General features: G+C 46.7%; 1 protein-coding gene across 4 annotated transcripts in view; it reads left to right on the top strand.

Annotated features, from left to right (window-relative positions):
• Nucleotides 1-14,940: 14,940 nt before the first annotated feature.
• Kiaa1549l (KIAA1549 like) overlaps nucleotides 14,941-21,181 on the top strand; it is a 264,763-nt gene continuing 258,522 nt past the window's right edge. For all 4 annotated transcript variants that reach the window (XM_075961574.1, XM_075961573.1, XM_075961572.1 and 1 more), the window contains exon 1: nucleotides 14,941-15,311. In XM_075961574.1, coding sequence (XP_075817689.1) covers nucleotides 15,077-15,311 — 235 coding nt within the window. In that variant the 5' untranslated portion in view covers nucleotides 14,941-15,076. The remainder of the gene's footprint in view (nucleotides 15,312-21,181) is intronic.

Here is a 21,181-nt window from a genome sequence, read left to right as displayed (position 1 = left end):
ACACAGCATAGAAGTTTAACTAACTGGAATGTGGGCTTTTAGTGTGAACAAAACAAGAGTGGTAGCCGGTAATGACAGAGCTCAGTGCATGGGCGGGGTGCCGGAGACAGAGATGCCACTGTGGGGCTGGGCACGCGGCCTTTTGCCAAGAAAGGGCATAGACTAATTCCAGTCACTGCGAAGCTATCAAAGGAATTTAGATGGTCAAACACAACCCAATCTGTGTTTTTTAAAATTCAGTCTGGTTGATTCATGGAGAATAGGTTTCAGGCGTGAAGACCCTCTAGGGTGGTATTGAAGTCCACGTGAGAGACGGAGAGACATGAGTGCCAGGCTTTGATCAAGAGGTTTGTATGAGGAATAATGTGTCTCTTTCTCTTTCTAGAGACGGTCTCCTTCTCCAAGCTGACCTGGGCTCCAGCTCCCCTGCCGTGTGCCACGACGCCATCTTCCTTCTAGTTTAACAGTCTTTGGAAGAGTGAAAGTTTTGAATTTGGATAAAACCCAACTTACCACTATTTTCTTCCTTTGTGGTTTTTGCTTTGTGTTTCCTAAGATGTTTCTTGATTGTGAAGATTTAAATTTTTTTTTCTGTATTCCAGGGCCTTTAGAGTTTTATATTAGACCTCTGGGTTATGTCATGTAGGTTTTTGTGCCGTTTGTGAAGATACTGTCCTATCTCATTGACTCTGTGCTTATATATGATGAGACGCATAGTCAGAGAAAGTAAAAAGTAATATATTTTTCCATCCTAGACAATAATACCTGTTGCAATTTGCCTGAGAAGGTAAGAGAAACATACTTTAAGATTTACAGACTAGAAAGTTCAGATAGTCACTATACATGCAGGCAATTTTAAGGGTTTTTTTTTCACTCTTACTGGTGTATGTGTCTGTGTCTACATGTTGCCTGTATGCACCTGCACACGGGAACATGCGCCACAGTGCATGTAGATGTCAGGACAGCGTGGTGCAGTTGGCTCCCTGTTGGTTCTGGGGACCAGACTTTGGTTACCAGGCTTACATGACAATTGCCTTTACCCCAGTGAGCTATCTTGCTGGCCCTGTTTCTGCTGTTTTCTACTTTCGATTTATAGGAAGGCTTTTGCATGGTTTACAAATCGCCAATATTTTAATGCCCATACTCTCAATTTAAATGATTGGTTTTGTTCTAACCATTAAAGATGGAGAATACAAAGAACTTGCTTTTTCTTCTAAAAAAGATTTACTTTTTTGGTGTGTGTGATTGTTTTGCCTGCATGCATGTAGGCACACCATGTGCAGCCTGGTGTCTGTAAAGGCCAGAAGAAGGTGCTGTATCCCTGGAACTACAGATGCTGTGAGCTGCCGTGTTGGTGCTGGGAAATGAACTCGGGACTCTTCCTGATGAGCCATCTCTCCAGCTCCACCTTTTGCTTTTACAAATAAAAATATTTTATTAAACTTTGAGCATTTCATTAACATGCATACTATATTTTGATTTATATTTATTTCTTGCGTAGAATGTCTGTACTGTTTAACCTTGTGCATATGAGGCATTACCACGGCCCCCCATCCCTTCTTTTACCCAGTCTTTCTCACTGACTGGGAACTCTGAATTGTACCATTTTTACCCTGTAGACTATATCTTTGACATTTGCTTTATGCCTGACTGCAGTAGGTACTAAAATATTTGCTAAGTAAATCAATAAATTTGGGGCTGCAGAGATGGCTCAGCGGTTAAGAGCGCTGGCTGCTCTTGCAGAGACTCTGGATCAGTTCCCAGCACCCACCTGGCAGTGCTTTTGTCTGAAACTCCAGTTCCAGGAGAACTGGCTCCTTTTTCTTGCTTCCGAAGGCAGTGCGTGTAGGTGGTGAATAGATGGACATGCAGGCAAAATACTCACACATAGCAAAACATTTTAAAGGGAGTGGATTTAACAGTCACCTGTTGAGTGGAATTTGGAGGCCCACATTTAATCTGTCTTGTCATTTTGGTTATTAAGTATGATTTTGAGCAGGTCTGGGCTTCAGTTTAATCAGTTAAGCGAAGGAGCTGGGGTGTTGCAAACTCGAGCGACAGTGGCTGAGCTGACTAGACTGACTCTGCAGGCCCGAGGGTCAGCAAGCACACAGCATGGCAGACCCCCGGACCATGACTTCTCTAGCTTTTCAATAAGACAGATGGTGGCAACGAATTCAAAGCATAGTTTTTAAATGCATAGCAAAAAACAAGCAAGTTGCATCAGTCCTGACTTGGTCTGGACATCCAGTGTGATGGTTAGTCATTCTTCTGTTCATTATAATGCTATGTTCTATACTGACCAGCAGGGGGAGGAAGAGTTCTCTAAAAGTTTATTCCATACTCTAAAACACAGCAGAACTGAGGGGGAATATCTTGTATCCGTGGACATGATAGTTCAATGTGAGGGTTTTTTCAGCCGTACAAATTGAGTTTTAAAAACTGACAGTACTCCAAGTATATTGAAGGAAGATGCCATGTGTTTATCCATCCCTCTAACACCATATAGACCTGCACAGAGTCAGAAGTATACAGATTATTCAGCAAAGGAAATAAAACCTAGGATTTGGCAGCTTTAGAAGGAGAATAGAACCATTTGAAAACATAGATGCCTCCTTCCACCTCACCCCCACTTTTTAACATTTCTTTGTTTCTAAGAAGAACGAAAAGGCCCAGAGACACTGTAGTTGGTTCATAATAACAGGGGAAAATAGCAGTTTTATAGTTTTGCCCCTTTAGATAACATTTTCTGACTATGTCTTCTATGTTTAATAGATTTTTTTTATTGGCCTACTGGGCAAAGCGGGAAGATGTGTGCACATGGAGTAAACACTTTTCTATAAATCAATAATGAGTGCTTACACTTTATAAATTCCATATTGGTTCTCATAGGATGGAATCAAAGGATGTTGGTTGCATTTTGCCAAATTCTTGTATGTGTATGTAGCTGAAGACTATAATACAGGCATGATTTGACAAAAAAAAAATAACAAAAAACATACATCAGGTTGTGAGTGTTTCATTACTAGCTGCTTCGGCAGATCTCAAGTTCTGATTTAAATTTAATTGATGAACAGGTATAGTTAGGGCATAAATGTTTATGTTGCCCACCCCCCCAGGAGGCTGAAGTGAAACAGAGTCATAGTGTAACATCTCATTCATAATGGCACGAGTGGGCTCGTCCTTCTGCCTGACACGTTGTCAGGCTCTAAAGCACGCTTGCCTCATAATGTGCAGCTGCTAAGGAGACCTGGGTTGAATTTGCATTAGTGGTTTCTCCAACACTTTTTTTCTGTCTGTATGTCTGACATCTATCTGTCCATCCATCTATCGTAGTATCACCTATCTACCTACCTAACTACCTGTCTAAGTTCTTGCTATGTAGTCTAGACTGGCCCCAAATTCACACACCTCTTGCTTCAGCCTTCTAAGGGCCGAAATTACAGGCGCGTGCTAGATTTTCCAACACTTAATTCTAGACAGTCAAAAAGAAGTCTCCCAGGTGTTCGCCAGTCCATAGGATAGATACTTCCATCAGGCACAACTTCAAGCCGCTTGCTTGTTATCGTTGGACATGAATTGAGACAGCATTTTGATTGAGATCCAACAGACAGAAACAATGCTGATCGTGGAGATAATAGTGTGTAACTTTACTAGAAAGTGGTAGTGATGTGTGCAGTTAGTCCCTGCAAAGTTGTAACCAATAGAAGAAAATTACAATTGTTTCATGACCTTTGAACTTTTGTGTGCCGGTCTCACAAAGTCTATCATGTTTGGAGAAATGAAAGAAGCTCATGTAGTATAATAATGTAAAACATGGCCGAGTGAAGAGTGGTTTACCCTGTAACTCTCCTGTAGGCGACACCTTTCCCATCCTTGGCAAAACTTTTGACTACATGTGGATGAGCTTCTTTGCATTTTGTGCTTAGTGCTTTCATTGTTGTGATTGTCTGGGAATTTCTCCAACATGAATTCCATCCATGTTGCTTTCTCCCTAGGATTTTCTTTGTGGTTTTTTTTTTTGTCAGAACCATTTTGTTCATATATGTTGATAAATTTGTCCTTCCCGAGTTCCCCAGATTTGTCTGAAACATCAGAGCAGCACAATCAGCTACTAGTTCTGAGTCCATTCACCTTGTAGTCCAGTGTCATTGCCTCTGTTACTGCCTTTCATTCTTTGTCTTCCTTCATCGTTACTAGACAAGTCTCTCTCTCTCTCTCTCTCTCTCTCTCTCTCTCTCTCTCTCTCTCTCTCTCTCTCTCTCGCATGTGCACATGTGTGCTGAGGCCACAAGAGGATGCCATGCCAGATGTCTCCCTCCGCTCTCTACCTTATTTCTGTAGGCAGGTTTTTTACTGGTCTCTTCCTCTCTCCATCCCAACCCCACTCCCAGTGCTGGGACTATAGGTACATACAGCTTTGCCCAGCTTTTACGTGGTTGCTGGGGATTTGAACAGCAAGTGCTCTTACCACTGAGCTACCTTCCCAGCTTCCTGATTATCCACTTCTGTAAACTGTAGGCTTATTACTCTGGAAGACGGAAAAGGAACTCAATCACACACTTTGCTGTCTGCCTGAGCCCAGTGGCCGAAGGGCAGTGGTTAGTTAATGGAAGTCTTTGAAAACGTAGCATGACGGCCACTGTTCACGAGGGGTGTGCATTCGTGATTTGTAAACTCAAGGGTTAGCAAAGTTAACTTATGTAGCCATCGACACTCAGGCTGTGACAACTAAAAATGAATCTATATTATAGGCAAATTAGTGTTACTTAACTAAATGGTGGTAAATGAAATTCACGCACATTGGAACCATGGAATGTGAGCACTGCCTGTGTCAACAATTGATTTTTAATGGCATTTAATTGTAACTTTGTAATTAGATTTAAAAATAATGAGTGTTTAATAAGTAGCTCACAGAATTTCTGAAAATTTAGTCATCAGCTCTCACAAGCTGGTACGAGCCACATCCGCCCATCTCTGCAGAAACCCATAAAGCATTCAGCGCTTCACCACTGATGTCCATAACTCATTAGGAAGCAGGGGCTGGAGCCAGAGCTATCAAGGCAACGTGGATATTCTTTAAGCTGTCCTCATAACATGCACTCAAATAACCAAAACAATTCTAATACCACAGCCCTATTGTATAGCTCCTTGGTTTCCATAATAAGGATGTTTGACAGCTCACTAACTTTTCATTAAAATTTCAATTTGACTACACTGTGTCTGCGCTTTCATTACTTAGTCTGCTTTGGCCAATGGTACTGTGGTAGCAAATGACCCCAAAGTTTCAGCACCTGAAAACAATAGCCTTATCAAGCAGTTCATTTTGATTCCTTCTTTGCAGCTCTGCTGCTGGTTACAGATCTGTACGGCTGTAGTCTTGTTCATTTTTAGGATCCCGGCTGAAGTTAGGAATTCCTAACCCCGGAGTTAGAAATACTGGACCTGCTTCCCCATGGAAAAGGGAAATGGTTCAGAGCTGGACCTTGACATGGCCGGCCTGTCTGTCCGTTCATCCTTCCTTCTCTTCCCTTCTTTTCCCTTCCCTTCCTTTCCCTTCTTCCTTCTTTCCTTCTTTCCTTCTTTCCTTCCTTCCTTCCTTCCTTCCTTCCTTCCTTCCTTCCTCTTCTCTGTCTCCCCCTCTTTCCATTCCTGCCCCCTTCCTTAGACTAGGTCTCACTTTGTAGCTCTGACTGGCCGAGAACTCCCTGTATAGACCAGGCTGGTCTCAGAGATCACCTCCTCTGCCTCTTGAGTGTGGCATGAAGGTGCCTGGCTTTAACACAGTTTTTAGTGGAACTGTACACAGGGGCTCCTGTGGTGTGCCATTTGCTAAAAACAACAGACATGGGAAAGGAGAGATCAACATTGCATGGCACACAGTCATTGTGTTAACTACATTGTCTGTAGGGGGAACACAGTCTTTGTGTTAACTACATTGTCTGTAGGGGGAACACAGTCATTGTGTTAACTACATTGTCTGTAGGGGGAGCACAGTCACTGTGGGGACTACATTGTTCTGTAGGGGAAGCACAGTCATTGTGGGAACTACATTGTCCTGTAGGGGGAGCACAGTCATTGTGGAAACTACATTGTTCTGTAGGGGGAGCACAGTCATTGTGGGAACTACATTGTTCTGTAGGGGGAGCACAGTCATTGTGGGGACTACATTGTCTGTTGGGGGAGCACAGTCATTGTGGTGACTACATTGTAGGGGGAGCACAGTCATTGTGGGGACTACATTGTAGGGGAGCACAGTTATTGTGGGGACTACATTGTAGGGGAGCACAGTCATTGTAGGAACTACATTGTAGGGGGAGCACAGTCATTGTGGGGACTACATTGTAGGGGAGCACAGTTATTGTGGGGACTACATTGTAGGGGGAGCACAGTCATTGTGGGGACTACATTGTATGTGGAGCACAGTCATTGTGGGAACTACATTGTAGGGGGAGCACAGTCATTGTGGTGACTACATTGTCTGTAGGGGGAGCACAGGCATTGTGGGAACTACATTGTAGGGGGAGCACAGTCATTGTGGGGACTACATTGTAGGGGAGCACAGTCATTGTGGGGACTACATTGTCTGTAGGGGAGCATAGTCATTGTGGGGACTACATTGTAGGGGGAGCACAGTCATTGTGGGAACTACATTGTAGGGGGAGCACAGTCATTGTGGTGACTACATTGTCTGTAGGGGGAGCACAGGCATTGTGGGAACTACATTGTAGGGGGAGCACAGTCATTGTGGGGACTACATTGTAGGGGAGCACAGTCATTGTGGGGACTACATTGTCTGTAGGGGAGCATAGTCATTGTGGGGACTACATTGTAGGGGGAGCACAGTCATTGTGGGGACTACATTGTCTGTAGGGGGAGCACAGTCGTGGGAACTACATTATGTGGAGCACAGTCATTGTGGGAATTACATTGTCTGTAGGGGGAGCACAGTCATTGTGGGAACTACATAGTCCTGTGGGGGGAGAGAAGACTGGTTTTGTTCTTTTGAGGAGACAGGAATAGCTTCTCAGAAGCTGATAAGAGTCCAGGAACTTTATTAAAGAAATTCTTTGGTTAAGCTAAAGCATGTGTCCTGTGTTACTCAAATGTGTGGTCAGCATCTATGTCATGTGACTTTATTAGAACAAAGTTTCTGGGTGAACTCCCTGTGTTACCTGAGTGTACGGTTAGGACACTTGGACCCACCCAGCAGATGTCTCTCCTCGGGTGCTGTCTTAGGCTCTTGTTCTCTCCCCCTCTCTCTGCCTTTTCTGCATGCTCAGACACGGCTCCTTGACTCTCTCCTCCCTTCCTTCTCCCTCTACCTGGCCCCGTTAGTTGCCAGTGCCCAAGCCAACACAGTTCTGTCCTCCATCCTTCCCACCTTGGCTCAGACCTGGACTCTGTGTCACGTGACTGACTTCCTGTCCCCGCACCCACCTGGGCCTTCCCACTCATTGCCTGCAGAAGCGGTCTTTTCGAGGATTCAGTTTTCATCCGTTTAGCAGCAGTAGAGATGGCAAGAAATGCGGAGCAGGGTGGAGCAGGGGAAGAGGTGAACACAGTGTCTGCCAGACAAAGCTCTGCCTGTCAAAATCAGCCACAAGGGGAGGCCTGTCCAGTCTCCCCAAAGCTCAACAATCCGATGCTCAGCTTTCGGGGTTACTGTCCAACTCTGAGGAGGTCACCAGCTTCTCTGTAATATTTCTTCCTTCAATAAACTCATGGTTCCTTATACAGAACAGCTGCGTTAGCACCTGATGGAGTTGTACTTCTGCATCTTTGCATGGTGGAAGCACCCTCTTTCTTGCCCTCATCTTGTTTGCCAGGGCTCCTCCCCTATATCCTTTGTATTAAAAGTGTACACGGCTGTATCAAAGTCCATATGCCATCTCACATAGCATGAGTGATTGCTTTATAATTGTGTTCCTCCTGCTGAGGTATTTTGAGACCTCCAGGGATACGGATTTTGCCTAACTCACCTTCACAAACCCCATAGAGCATCCTGCTGGACATTAGAGACAGCCAAGGGTTGTTTCACAAGTGGCGTGAAGGCCAAGATGATGGCTCTAACAGCCACTGTGACGAAATACTAAGCATGGTTGGGTCAGTATGCACCGAGCATCTATTGCCGGACACTTAACTGGCGCTCTGGAGTGAAGAGTGGTGTTAGGATTTTGCCCGTTGCTTCTAAATGGATGCTGGATTCCTCTAGTTCCAGATGCATTAATCAGATCTCCTTATAAAACAGACACATTTTGGCAAATGAAAGGGAGTGCTGGTTGTTTCAGGTGATGACATTTATTGCTGATGTGCTAATATCCTTGTTAGGATATGTATGTATTTTATAATATACTTCTTAATGACCTTTTAAGAAATAGTACTTTTAATGAAAATTTAAGTACAGAATCACTTTCCTTTTATGTACTCTAGAAAGAATTATGTGATGGTATCTAGGATGTATTGAGCCTCTTCTGCCAGGACCAGCTTTTGTTTTGAACAGTTTTTATTATGACATGTTTTATGAGGCTGGGGATGGAACTCAGTGCTAGAGCCCTCATAAGGTATCTGAGAGGCCCTGGGTTCAATCCCCAGTCTATCTCCAATAGTATTTATATGACCTAAACTTTAGTACTTACAGAATGAGGCAACCTTCAGCACAGTCTAGGTGAGAGTATTTCTGTCACCCTAGAATAGAACTTTGTGCCATATTGACACTTAGCATTTTTAATCCCTTGGTGCCAGGAATCTCCTTTTGGTCTCTTTGGACCCTCTCCTGGATACTTCATACAGCTAGAGTCATAGACTATGTAGCCCCTGCAATTGGCTTCTTTCATTTGGAACAGAGTCCTCGGGGCTCCTCGGTGTGGTAGCACATACCATTATTTTCCTGTTCTTCCTCGCTGGGGAAGAACGTTCTGTTGTGCCAAATGTTTATCTTGCACCAGCTGATAGACATTGAGTCCACTTTCACCAACTGATAAGCATGTAAGCTGTTTCCACTTTGGGCTGTTATGAATAATGATGCTATAAATGTTTAATTGGAAATATTTGTGATGACATGTGCTTTGATTTGTCTTGCATAGATACCTTAACATCTTTGGTGGACACTTGGCCACCTTGGGTGTACTGAAGCCAGGCGCTGTGCAGTGATGAACTTAGGGAGGAAGCTGCTTGTAAATCACGAGTATTTCCCACAGTCAGTCCTAGCCCCTATCCCACAGGGTTGACAACACAAACTAACAAAAGATCAAACCAAAGAACCAGGGAGCTAGAGATACAGCAAGCATTAGCTAGCCTTGTGGTGTCAGTGCTGAGAGGGAGTTGACCAGGTCTCCGCTCTGACTGGAGAATCCCAGAGGCATCAAGACAAAATGGCCCTTGATGACTTAAAAGTACAGGACAGAATACACTGCCTCCTCCCGCCGAGGACTTTGAGGGTAATTAGCTGGAACCTGGGGGAGTGGAATGTTATCAGCCGCAAGTCCAAGTCAACAAACACTGAGTTGCTAGGCTTCTCTGGAGGCCCTCTGTGAGGACTAAATTGAGCCTCACCCACCCAAGAGCGGGCAGCTGCTCCTGGTGGGTGTTACCAGGCAGGGTCTTATCGTGCCTGCCCACCATCTCAGGCCTTGACGCTGAAACTCGGGAAATTCTTTAGAGAAACGGGTGGAGATGTCAGAGCAAAGGGAAACCAAGATGGCCTACATTTCTGCAGCTCCTCCTCAGTCCTCACCCTCCCTCCGTCTGCTCTCCACAGTGGGTGGAGAGGGGAGTGACCGTCCACAGTTCTTTGATCAGAACTCTCCCATAGCTCCCCACTGCCCTCTGGCATCGCTAATTCGGCTGTATCTTTTTACCCTCCCAGGCAGGTCTTTCTATATGGTACCCACATAGCTATAGTAAGCACTTTTCTTAGTCTGGGCCGTGAGATGGAGGAAGGGCCCTGTTGAAATGCACCTTCCCAGTTATACCCATTTTTTTCTCAGGGGCATTAGAAGCAAGAGAAACCAAATATTCATTTTATTTTAAATTCCTCCCACTCTTGGAGGAAGTGGGCAACATAGGCTTCATTAGTCTTGTGTTGTCTAGGGTCTTGGGTCTCGTGGCCTTTGGAGAAACTGTGCCATATTTAAAAAAGAAAAAGGAAATCCTTTCCATTTTAAAGAAATATTTTCTGCCTTACTTTTATTTTGTGCATCTGGATGTTTTCCTGCATGTGTGGGTACAATGTGTGTGCTGGGTTCCTCCGGAAGCCAGAAGAAGGCATTTGATCCACTGGAACTGGAGTTGCAGATAGTTGTGAGCTGCCATGTGGGTGCTGGGAACCGAACTCAGGTCCTCTGCAAGAGCAGCAAGTGCTCTTAGCCGCTGATGCATCTCTCCAGCTCCCCCTTCATTTCCTAAAAACACAGATTCTTGGAGTCATTTGAAACCTATCCTGTGGCCCTAAAGGGCACCATGGCTTCAAAGGATAGGCTTTGGTTCCCCATCAGAGGGTAAAGCCCTTCCCACCCCTCCAGCCTCTTCCCTAGACACTGCTTTTCCTCATTCCTCCAGCATCCTCCCCTGCTCTGAGCAGGGGCAGCTTTGTGCCTAGCTCATCTGCACCACTGGCCCCTCAGTGCTGAGCTCAGGGAGGGTGGAGATGAGGCTTAGCTCTCTGCAGACCCTGGGATTTCCTGTAGCCTGGCTACAGGAAAGGAGAACTTGTGAAGAGAACTGGAAGGCATGCTGGTGTGAAGTGAGAGCTTGGGGAGCAACGGGAGCCCCAGATGTGTGCCACCCAGAACACTGACAGAAAGTTCAGCCCAGGGCCCGAAATCACTCCTCAGAGCTGAAGTCTTCTGCCCACCTAGTGAAAAGCTTCTTGAAATAACACTTGACTCTTTAAACAATAAACTCAGCATACAGGGAAGTCCCAAAGCCCCAGTTAAGAATAGTAAAATGAATACAAGGGTTTATGGGTTAAGAGGGTTGCGATTATCATATAATAAGATTGATTGAGCACTTACTGTATGTCAAGTGTACATCTAAATGATTGGCATGTATCAACTCACTCCTTCAAACAATCCCCTGTGGGAGTTACTTAGATAATTTCAGTTTTACAGATGAGGTTTGCAGATACATGGTTTTCTGTCGTTAGCTGGTAGAGGGCAGATCTTAAACAAGTCAACATAAGGATTTGGTTTGTTTATTCACCAAAGAAGGACTCGTCGATCAAAACTTTAAACAAAATGACACGGTAACTCATAACTATAGTTTTAGTACTCTGGAAACTGAGGCAGGAGAATTGCTGTGAGTTTGAGGCCAGCCTAGGTTACATTACACAGTATGTTCTGTGTCAGCCTGGGCTTGGCAGGAGGACCCAGTCTCATTCTCCCCACTCCCATGACAACTTCACCAGGGTTTTTGCTTCGCAGAAACAGCCTCCCCTTTACCAGCTAAGGTAGAAGCTCTGGAGCCTAGCATCTCAGGCTGTGACAGCTGTCTCCGTCGTGGTTCCCCTGCCCTGAAGGCCCTAAGCTTCTTCTTCCCCAAGGCTCCACTCTGCTGCCCTCACCAGATACCTTCTCTTTCCCACCATGACGCAAAACCTTTTATGGCCCTTGCTGTACCTGGAAAACTTCTTCTTCAGGTGTTCTTGTTCTTTCTCCCTACTGATGGCAGAAATAGCCCATGTTCCCATGGCGGATAGGTGGTCTGCTCATATCTCTGTTCCCATGGGGATGGATAATTTGCACCTACTTTTGTCACATGCTTACCTTGCTCTTAAATGGTCACTGTATACCTGCTTTGCTTACTGGCCTGTGATCTTCTTGAGAAATACAGTGGTGTCTGGTCTCAAGTCTAGCCTGTTGGAGGACAGAGCCACTCAGCCTAACAACCAGAAACCGAAAAACAATCTGTGTCATCTCTGTCATCTCTAAATCTGGCAAGAAATAGCAAAGGGAAAATCCCATTTACAGAACAGAATATGAATACCATCTCCTCCCTTTGGCAGTAGCCCCAGTGTTTCCTCTCTTAACCGTCATGGAGAATGTGACTGTGGCTAAGTCTTGTGTCTCCATTTGGATCTTTTATGTCTTGGGCCCGCAACTCTGTCCGTCCTGTCTTAATCCCACCTGTACCACAGCTGGCTGCACAGCTGTGCTCACCTTGTGTCCCTAGCTCCTAAACAGAGCCTTGTGCTGGGGTAGGGCTCCTGAGGATGACTCCTGGTGTGGGAAACAAACACGCAGTCTCTGCTTACAGATTCCCCTTCCTCCATTCTCTAAGGAAAAGCCCGGGTGTATCCAGAACCTTCCATGAACTGGCCTGAATATCCCTTCCCTTCTTATGTCCTATTTCTCCATGAGTTGTAGGTATTGAGTGAAGTATCCTCACTATTCCAAGCCTGTGTTTCCCTGCCTGCCTCCCTACCCCTGCTGGGCACACTGATCTCTGTATCTGTCAGTTAGTCCTTGCCTAGACTACCTGCCATCATCCCTATCCCATTTCCTTGTCTCTGGGATCACCCCTTGTCATTCCTCAGACCTTTTAAGGCTGAATGACCTCCAAGAATGGACCTTCTTTGTGCCTCAAAATGACTGCCTTATCTTTTGGGAAAAACTGTAACTTTCGTTCTTTCTTTCTCTCTCTCTCTTTCTCTCTCTCTCTCTCTTTCTTCCCTTCCTTCCTTCCTTCCTTTTCCTCCTTCCTTCCTTTTTTCCTTCTTTACATCTCTCTCTCTCTCTCTTTCTTCCTTTCTTTCCTACACAGTAACCCCAACTGTCCTGGAACTCAATATGTAGACAAATCTGGCCTTGAACTCAGAGATCCACTTGTTTCTGCCTCTGAGTGCTGGGATTAAAGGCAGGCACCACCATGCCCAGGTTGTAAGTTTCTTAAAACAACCCCAAATACTAAAGTTAATTTAACTGAAGAGCGAGGATAAATCACAGCCCCAGCAGGGGGAGGATTAATACCCATTATCCAAAATTCTCTGGGACCAGAAATGCTACACATTTCAAAGTTGGCTGGATGTGGGGGTATCTGTATAAACTTTATTGGTTGAGGGTCTCTAGTCTGAAAATTTGAAATCATTCAGAGTTCATGTTCCAAAATCTGAACTATTACTTTATTTAGTACAGAGGACACCCCACAGGAGTCGATTCTCTCTTACCCTGTAGGTAGGTCTCAGGGACCAAACTCAGGTTGGTTGTCGTCAGGCTTGTTGAGCCTTTGCTCCGTGAACCATCTCACTAGCCCTGGAACTTTTTGAGCATTTTAGATGTTAAGATTAGGAATACTCAACCTGTATTACTACAGTTCAACAAATCTGAAATGCAGGATAGCACATGTGGTCTCTGAAAAGTTAGCCCATGGTAAGGCATCTTCTGCAAAGCACAGTGGTACTCCTGTCCTTACTGACACAGTGAGGGAGAGAAACACATCTCCAGAACCACAGCAGCTTGTTATGCTGTGTGGGGTGGGGGTGGGGCTGGCTTCCGCCTCTCTGCACCCTCCAGCTAGCTCATGCCTGGAACACGCCAGCCAGGCAGCCCCAGGGGTTTACCCTTATGGATCGCATTATCTAGAATGCTCCTTCAGCTCGGCTTGTCCCTTGACCTCCTTCTGGTCTTCTCTCAAATGTCACCTTCACAGGGAACCCCTTTCATCCTGGTTAGTGCTGGAGCACCCCTACCCCCACTTTCCATCCTTTTATTTTAACCGTTTTCTCTGAGGCCCTTTAGCATTGTCTGGTAGTCAGTTTATTACCTACGGGGATTATGCTTGTGGCTGTTGTCCAAGTGTCTGGAATAGGGCCTGGCATATAACAGGCTATCTTGGATAAATAAGTAATGTCAGATGAACAGATGAATTTCACCAGGTCAGTGTGAATGTTTTTCCCTCATTGCTTGTGTATCTAGTGCCTAACGCAGTCATGTCATGGGAAATCATGGATGCTGGGCAAATAACTTATTGACTGAACGGTGCTTGAAGCACCTGCGAACTAGGTAGCCTGTTCAAGGGCACGAAGGCAGAACAAGGGTAAGAGCAGTAGGGTAATTCAGCTAACTCTGCCCATTTGTCCTACTAGGGAGTGACTGACTTGTCAGCTCTCCTATTTTGGGGAGACGGAGACTTTTTGGAAATGCCTGTAGTTGTCCCAAAGTCCAGTGCACTGCCTCTCCTGTAGTATGGCTGTAACAAATGTTTATAATGTGTTTTATTTCCTCCAGCGTTGCACTGAAAATAGCCCACAACAGCTTTAGTCCTTCGGGGCTAAATCTGACATGCAGGTGTCTGCCAGGCTCTCAGAGAAGTAGTGAACAACCTGCACAAAGCTTCCCCGTCATCCTCAGAGAGCTTTCCCAAGATGCAGGCTGAAGACTTAGCAGGTTGACCATGATCGTGTCTAGTCCCTTTTCTGGTCAGAGGACTATCTCCAACGACCTTTCCTCCTCGAGATCTGGGAACACTGGGCGGAGGGACCCCCAACCCCCAACGAGGACCTCGCCAGTGCAGGGCACGGTTCGGGGCCCCGCGCGCGGGAGCGGGGGGCGCGCCGTGGTTCCGCGCGGGGATGCGCGCGCGCGCCTGCCTCGTCTCCCTCGCCCGCTCCGGTGCTACGTGCTTTCTTTGTCAATGAGGAGCTGCTCTGAGCTGCAGTAGCACTCACGGCTGGAGCCAGAGCCCAGCGATTGAGCGAACCAGTGGGGACAGAGACCCCGGGCGTAGGGGCGGCGGCGGGTAGCAGGTTGCTCGAGCCAAGGCCGCGGGCTTTCCGCGTCTCGCAACCTCGCGCTCGGGGTGCAGCATCCGGCTCCGGGGAAGGGACCCGGGCGCCGCCCGTCCCACCCTCGCCGCACCGTGGGAACCCCATGCGGCGGCGGTCCCCGCGCGCGTGAAGCCGCGGCTCCTCCGAGCCCGCCCCGGACCGAGGCAGGACGAGCGAGCGGCTCGCGCCTCCCGCTTTCCTCCGGCTCCCGGGCCATGGCCGGAGATGCCCGGTGAGGAGTGGTGCGCCCAGGGCTGGGCTCCCCGGCGCGGTGTGGAACGAAGCAGCGGCCTGGATGTGTGAACTGTCCCTATGGCTCCGCAGGAGGCGAAGCCCCAGGGCCCGAGCGAAGCTGGGCCAGCGGCGCGGGAGCCCAGGGACCGGCCCCGGGAGCGTGTGCTCTGCGGGGCGGGCGGGATCGCCACGCGCTTCCAGGGCGTGAGGAGCTCCGGGGCCCGCCGGTCCCAGGATGCGCCGCCTCTGCGGCCGCTGCTGCTGGGACTCTTGCTGCTGGCTGCCCTTCCCGGGCACTGCCGAGCCGACTCCGGTAAGCGCTTGCTTGGGAGCGGCTCCGCGCCCGCAGCTGGGTCTAGAGCAGCTTAACCCGGGGGAGGTGGGTGGTGGGCTCTTTGCTGCACCGCTGGGCTTTTCTCTGCTCTTAGCAGTTGTAACAGCCGGAGAACTGTCAAAAATCTGTCTTTGGGAAGGCATCGTGGGCGGAGAAGAAAGAGGCACGTTTTTATCTTTTTTTCTGGACAAGTTGTAAATGCTTCCTGATGGTCCCACAAACGCGCTTCGTTAAACTAGACATGGCGTGAATAGGATAGTCTAAAAGGGACCTATTAAGTGGGACACGTTAGGAATGGGGCCGTTCACTGTGGTTTCGCCATCCTGTTGCTAGTATTTACTTTGTCTTTGCAAGGAATGACCTCAGAGTTTGAAGTCATTTCTGTATTTCTGTGACGAAAGAGCGTTTTCCTCTTCTTTAAAACAGTTTTTTTTCCTTTTGGGAATAAGGTACTTAAAATAATTGATTGCCCCTTGCAAAAGATTCCGGCATTGATCAAGCGCATAACCTATTATTTGCAAGAGGCTTATTTAAAAACAGTCACGCTTAGCACTCAGACTTCTAACGATCCTTCAGAAATAGGTTTTTGTAATTCCGTGGACAATTTTGTGGATCTGTTGTAACTATTTGGGCGGAATTATTTTGCTGAAGTGCTTCGAAACTTACACAGTGCCCTCAGCCGCGGTCTTTGAAGTAAGAGTGATTGCCATGGCTCCTGTAAAGGACAAGCGTTTGTGTTTGTGGTGGAATTCTGGACTACAGACATTCATTTTATCAAACACAAACCTCTCATTTCAGGTAATTGGTTTTTGTAGTGTTGCAGCTTTTAGTGAGGACCAAGAAGGATCCCCCCAACCCACACTCGCACCCTGCCTGCGTGTGCCCTTTCCCCACATCAGATTAAAATTCCCAGTTTTGAAGGGGCTTACAACGGTTTTAAATAAGTGTTCTGGTTGGCTATATATATAATATATATAATTTAAAGCCATTTTCCTTTGGTTCACCTAAAAGTCATTGACATAAGGGATCTGTGTGTTAAGTGACCGTGTGTTGCGGAATTCCTTGTGATTCTAATGGTTCCAAAGTTCAGCAGTCGGCCTTCTGGGGCATCTGCTCCCCTGGCTTTAAACATGTGGCCCAATGTTGGGAGAGAAGTCACGAGGAAGACGTGGAAGTTCATTAGTGATTGTTGACTCAGAATCATAGAGTTTTTGGTTAGCAAGCATCCAATTCTTGATAGTTTTGTAAACCGTTAGAGAGCTTTTTACTTTTGGATGTGCGCAGAGATTGAACACTGTTCGGCCATCTGTGATAGGTGAAATTTGGCTCCCCTGTATTGCCCCGTTCAGCCCCCTGTCAGCCGATTTTCTCTGACAGGGTTTTGAGTTTCTGGTCTCCCTTCCAACCTTTGCTTGGCTCCTTACCAACCTCTGAGGCTTTGCTTGGCTCATCTTTCAGCCACCCAGAACCTTATCTAGGGGACTTTTCATCTTCAACCCAGGTCTTAGTCTGGGGACCCCTCCCCACTTCTCTTGCAGTGAGACACAAGCCTAGGCTAGACAATGGTTAGAATGGTGGGGACTGTCACTAAGTAGTTGTCCTCCGAGGCCCTTTATCTTCGCCCTTTTCACTGGACCCGGCTTCTCTGTGCTTCTGGGGTGACTTTTCAGCTGCCACCCTTGACGCTCAGTTGTCTGTGAACGAGGCCACCTGTGGATCCGCTGTCTGCCTCTGAGCTCTGCAGTGTGCTGTAGCTTCACCATTGGTCCCATTTTATGACTGGCTTCTCGGTGCCAGAGTGCACCCTGAGCATCCAATGGGACCTCATCCCCTCCGTTCACATGTTCTCAGATTCCAGCTTCTTCCCAGCCAAGGAGAGGCCTGGGCGTCTCAAGGGGTTTGTGGGAGGGAGGCAGGAGGAGATGACTCTTGCTGGGGACCTCTGACTTTCCATCAGCCACCTTCTCTGGAGCTTGCTCTGATGGGCAGCCGCTGTTCTGTTCTCTGCAGTGTGTGTCTGATGCCGAGTTACCTGAGAAGCCCAACCAGTGACCTGCCATGTTCTGCTTGAAGTCCTGACTGCCTATGAGCCTGTCATTTGCATCCTTAATGATTCTTGCTTTTTAACAAGGCTAAATCAGACATTTTCCCTTGGTTGAAAAATGGACAAAAATAGATTTGTTTCTAGAAAATACTGCACCATATTCCTAGCTCCTTTGTTGCATAGTGTTTACAGTGTGAAAATCAGATTTCCAAGATGATCTTCACCACCACACCCCATGCCCCTTTGCCTTAGTCAGAGACCTCCTTCCCATGTAAAAAGAAATCTGTGTCGTGTTTAGTGTTCTCTTGAAGACACCCTCTCCTAACTCGGTCCCATGGAACCTTTGCTTGCAGACAATCACTTCTGTCCTAGGAAAGAAGTTTCTGAAGGCTGATGCCCTTCATTCTCTTCTGCCATCTGGGTTCTAAGCAACAATGGGAGCATGCAAATTTGACATCCTAACCTTCCTAACTGTCTCCCTGTTTGGTTCATATCTGCAAACGTTTAATATGATTGTTGTGTGCAGACACAGTGCTCACCCCCTTGTAGGCCTCTGCTCAATGTGACCTTGGCTGCTGGGGCCCTTGTTTCTCTCCCCAGTGTGAAATGGGGGTAATAAAACTCTAATCTTATTGGGTGGCTGACTGATTAGGTGACTGAGCAAAAGCAGCCCAGGACACAACAGTGCTTGACATGCAGCTGCTCACGGAGTGTCTTCCGTTTTTATAAAGGTGGAAGAAATTGCCTGCATGTTTGGTTTTGCCAGATAGGATGCTGGGGTAGGGGATATGGGATTGAATAAAGTGCGACTATTTTGCAGAAGTCTCTCCTGAAAAGGGACTTGAACTCTAATACTATGTGAGTAGAACGAATAAAGCCGGACTGTAGTTAATTTTAGGATGAGTTGGAGGTGGTGCTTGGGAGGGTGGGTAGGTTCTCAGGGTTGATGGTGCCATTTCAGCTCAAGGAAAAATACAGGGTTCTCTGTACCCAGAGCACAGGGTAGAGGAGGACCCAGAAAACTACCTTGCTCTGGGGCTTCCGTGTATTTTCCTCCTGGAGTGGCTTCTCCAGCCCATGTATTCATCCTCCATTCATCTTAGTTTCCCTAATGCTTGCTGCAACTTCCAAGATGGAATAGGAGCCCAGTAAAATTTCAGCTTTCTTACCCTTCCGTTTGGTTGATTCTTTTAGATGCTGGAATATTATTTCAATTAAGTAACTCACAGTAATTTGAGAGTGGCTGATTTATTCAAAGAAGGGTTTGCTGACGACTGGGTTCTCTAGTTTAGTATATTACAAAAAGGAGATAACTTTGCCCTGCATGTCTTTCTTGCCCTTCTCCAACCTCCTTTGCGCATCGCCAGATTGGAGCCCAGTCCGTAGAGTCTACATTTCGTTCACGCATGCCTTCATGCATTTATTCTCCTACCCATTCATTCATCCGCTCATATAGCCTGTGTTTTGAGTACCTCAGTATCCTGAGGTTATAGTGATGAATCCAAATAAGGTCCCACTTCTGTGCCATTTGAAAGTGGTCCAGTGCTTTCTAAACTTTACTGAGGCTATGGATCCCTTGAAGACTCTGCTAAAATTCAGGCTGTGATCTGTTTGGTCTGGGACAAGACCTGAGATTGTGATGACGACTGCATTCTACAGACCCCATTTGAGTAGCAAGTGATAATAAATAAATATGGTAGGTCCTTTGGAGAGAAGAAGTCAGGGTTGGCGTTGGCACCTTTGTATATGTGCATATTTCTATTGGACAGCAAAGGAAGGGTCAGGGATGAGGTGATGAGGGAGCCCAATGGCTTTGTGGGGAAGTTTTCCCTGTGGAGCGAAAGGTACTGCAGAGCTTGAGGTAGCTGAGGAGTAGCAGGGAAGCCAGTGCAGAACTGAGCAACCAGAGGAAAATAGTAAGAAAATACTGAAGAGGGAGCCATGCACAGACAGGTTACGCAGAACTAGTTGATAAGGACATGCTGTTTTCTTCTGGGTGAGATGGTGAGCCACTGGAACAACTCAGACTTCAGTCCTGAAAGAATCACTTTGGCTTTGGTGGGAAGAAAGACTGTGGGTTAGGAGGGTTAGGAGGGAGGCAGAGAGGTCAGACTGTGGCTGAAGTCCAGGATGAGGATGAAGATGAAGACGACGTAGACAGTAGAGATGGGAAAGGGCGGGGGAGGGAGGTGAGCGTGTGAACGTGGTTTTGAGACGGAGCTGCTGGAATTGTGTGAAGTATCAGGGGTAGCAGAGGAAGAGAAGAAACAGCAGGACCTTGCCAGCTGCTGAGGTCTTTGTGTTAGCCGCGGTGATTGATGAAGACTCGGTGTGCGGATGTGGAGGTATTTGGTGGTCTTGAGAGTGGCAGGGTCAGAAGTTGCCAGTGGGTTTACAAACCTCCTGTGGATTCAAGAGAGGAAGAAGAGAGACATTGGGACCACTGAGAGGGCACCTCTTCCCACTCTTTTCCTCATTTGAGGCAGAGCTTCTCTGTAGTCTCAGACAAGTGAGCTCTGGAATTGCAGGCGTGAACCATCACAGCAGCTGCATGAAACTCTTGTTGGAGGGAGGCCATTTGTTCATCCCGGCCACCTAGAACCAAAATAATCACACAGAAACTATATAATTTAAATCACTGCTTGGCCCATTAGCTCTAGCTTCTTATTGGATAACTCTTACATATTAATTTAACCTATTTCTAGTAATCTGTGTATTGCCACGTGGCTGTGGCTTACTGGGTAAAGTTCTGTTTGGCTCTGGCAGGGCTACATGGCTTCTCTCTGCCTCCACCCTTCTTTCTCCCAGCATTCAGTTTAGTTTTCCCCACCTAGCTCTGTTCCCCTATAGCTCTGCTATAGGCCCAAAGCAGTTCCTTTATTAACCAATGGTAATCACAGCATACAGAGGGGAATCCTACATCACTCGTTTCTGTAAGGTTGAACACCAGTGGACTTGGGTTCATGGAGGGTTAGATGGGAATATAGAGCCAGGTGTATAGGTGCACACCTGTAATCCCAGTACTGGAGAGCCTGACACAGGATGGTCACCAATTTAAGGCCACACTTCGATACACAGTGAGATTCTATATAAACGAAGTATACTTACTCCCACATGCAAATGAAGACAAAAATATGTATATAATTACCTATAATAACATTTTCTCTTTCTTTTTAGCATTAAAGATCTTGAAATACTAGCTCTGGTGGTTCCCCTCCACCCCAATACAAGTGGCCAAACAAACCCATTTGGGATTTTAACTGCATGCCAGTTTTTAGTGCTTTGAAGACATTGTGGGCTAGCTCAGGGCTTCTCATTCTTCCACCCTGCCCCAATTAAGTGAAGAAGGTCTTGGGCATAGGAGAACTGTGCTTTAGTACTGATGTGGAACAGTAGTTAGCTCTCCTGTCCTGCCTCACATCTCTCCCAAAAGTCACCATAGAAACTCAGACTCTGAAGCGCAGATAACAACTGGAGAGGCTCGTAGCAGCTGACCTAGCCCAAGTCTTACGTTGCTGGACTATGACTTGGGAACACGCCAAATGCCCATACACACCCCCTTTCATCTTTATTAACCTTTCAGCCGGTATTGTGCTCCCCACCTCTCTTAAACAAACAACAGCGCTACTCTTCTCTAAACAAAAATGAATGGTTGGAATGACCCTAAAACATTTTCGTGGCTTGACAGCATATGAGAGACAATTTCTAAACACACAGAGGGATGCATTATTCCAGGGTACGGGATGACTGCCACGGATAGTGACTCCTTGGGGATTTCAGGACCAAAGGAGCAGTCAGCACCTGG

Source organism: Microtus pennsylvanicus, chromosome 2 (assembly GCF_037038515.1).
Source record: "Microtus pennsylvanicus isolate mMicPen1 chromosome 2, mMicPen1.hap1, whole genome shotgun sequence".
Classification (NCBI taxonomy): domain Eukaryota; kingdom Metazoa; phylum Chordata; class Mammalia; order Rodentia; family Cricetidae; genus Microtus; species Microtus pennsylvanicus.
Note: the sequence above shows the minus strand (reverse complement) of the source record. Positions and strands in the feature narration are given on the sequence as shown.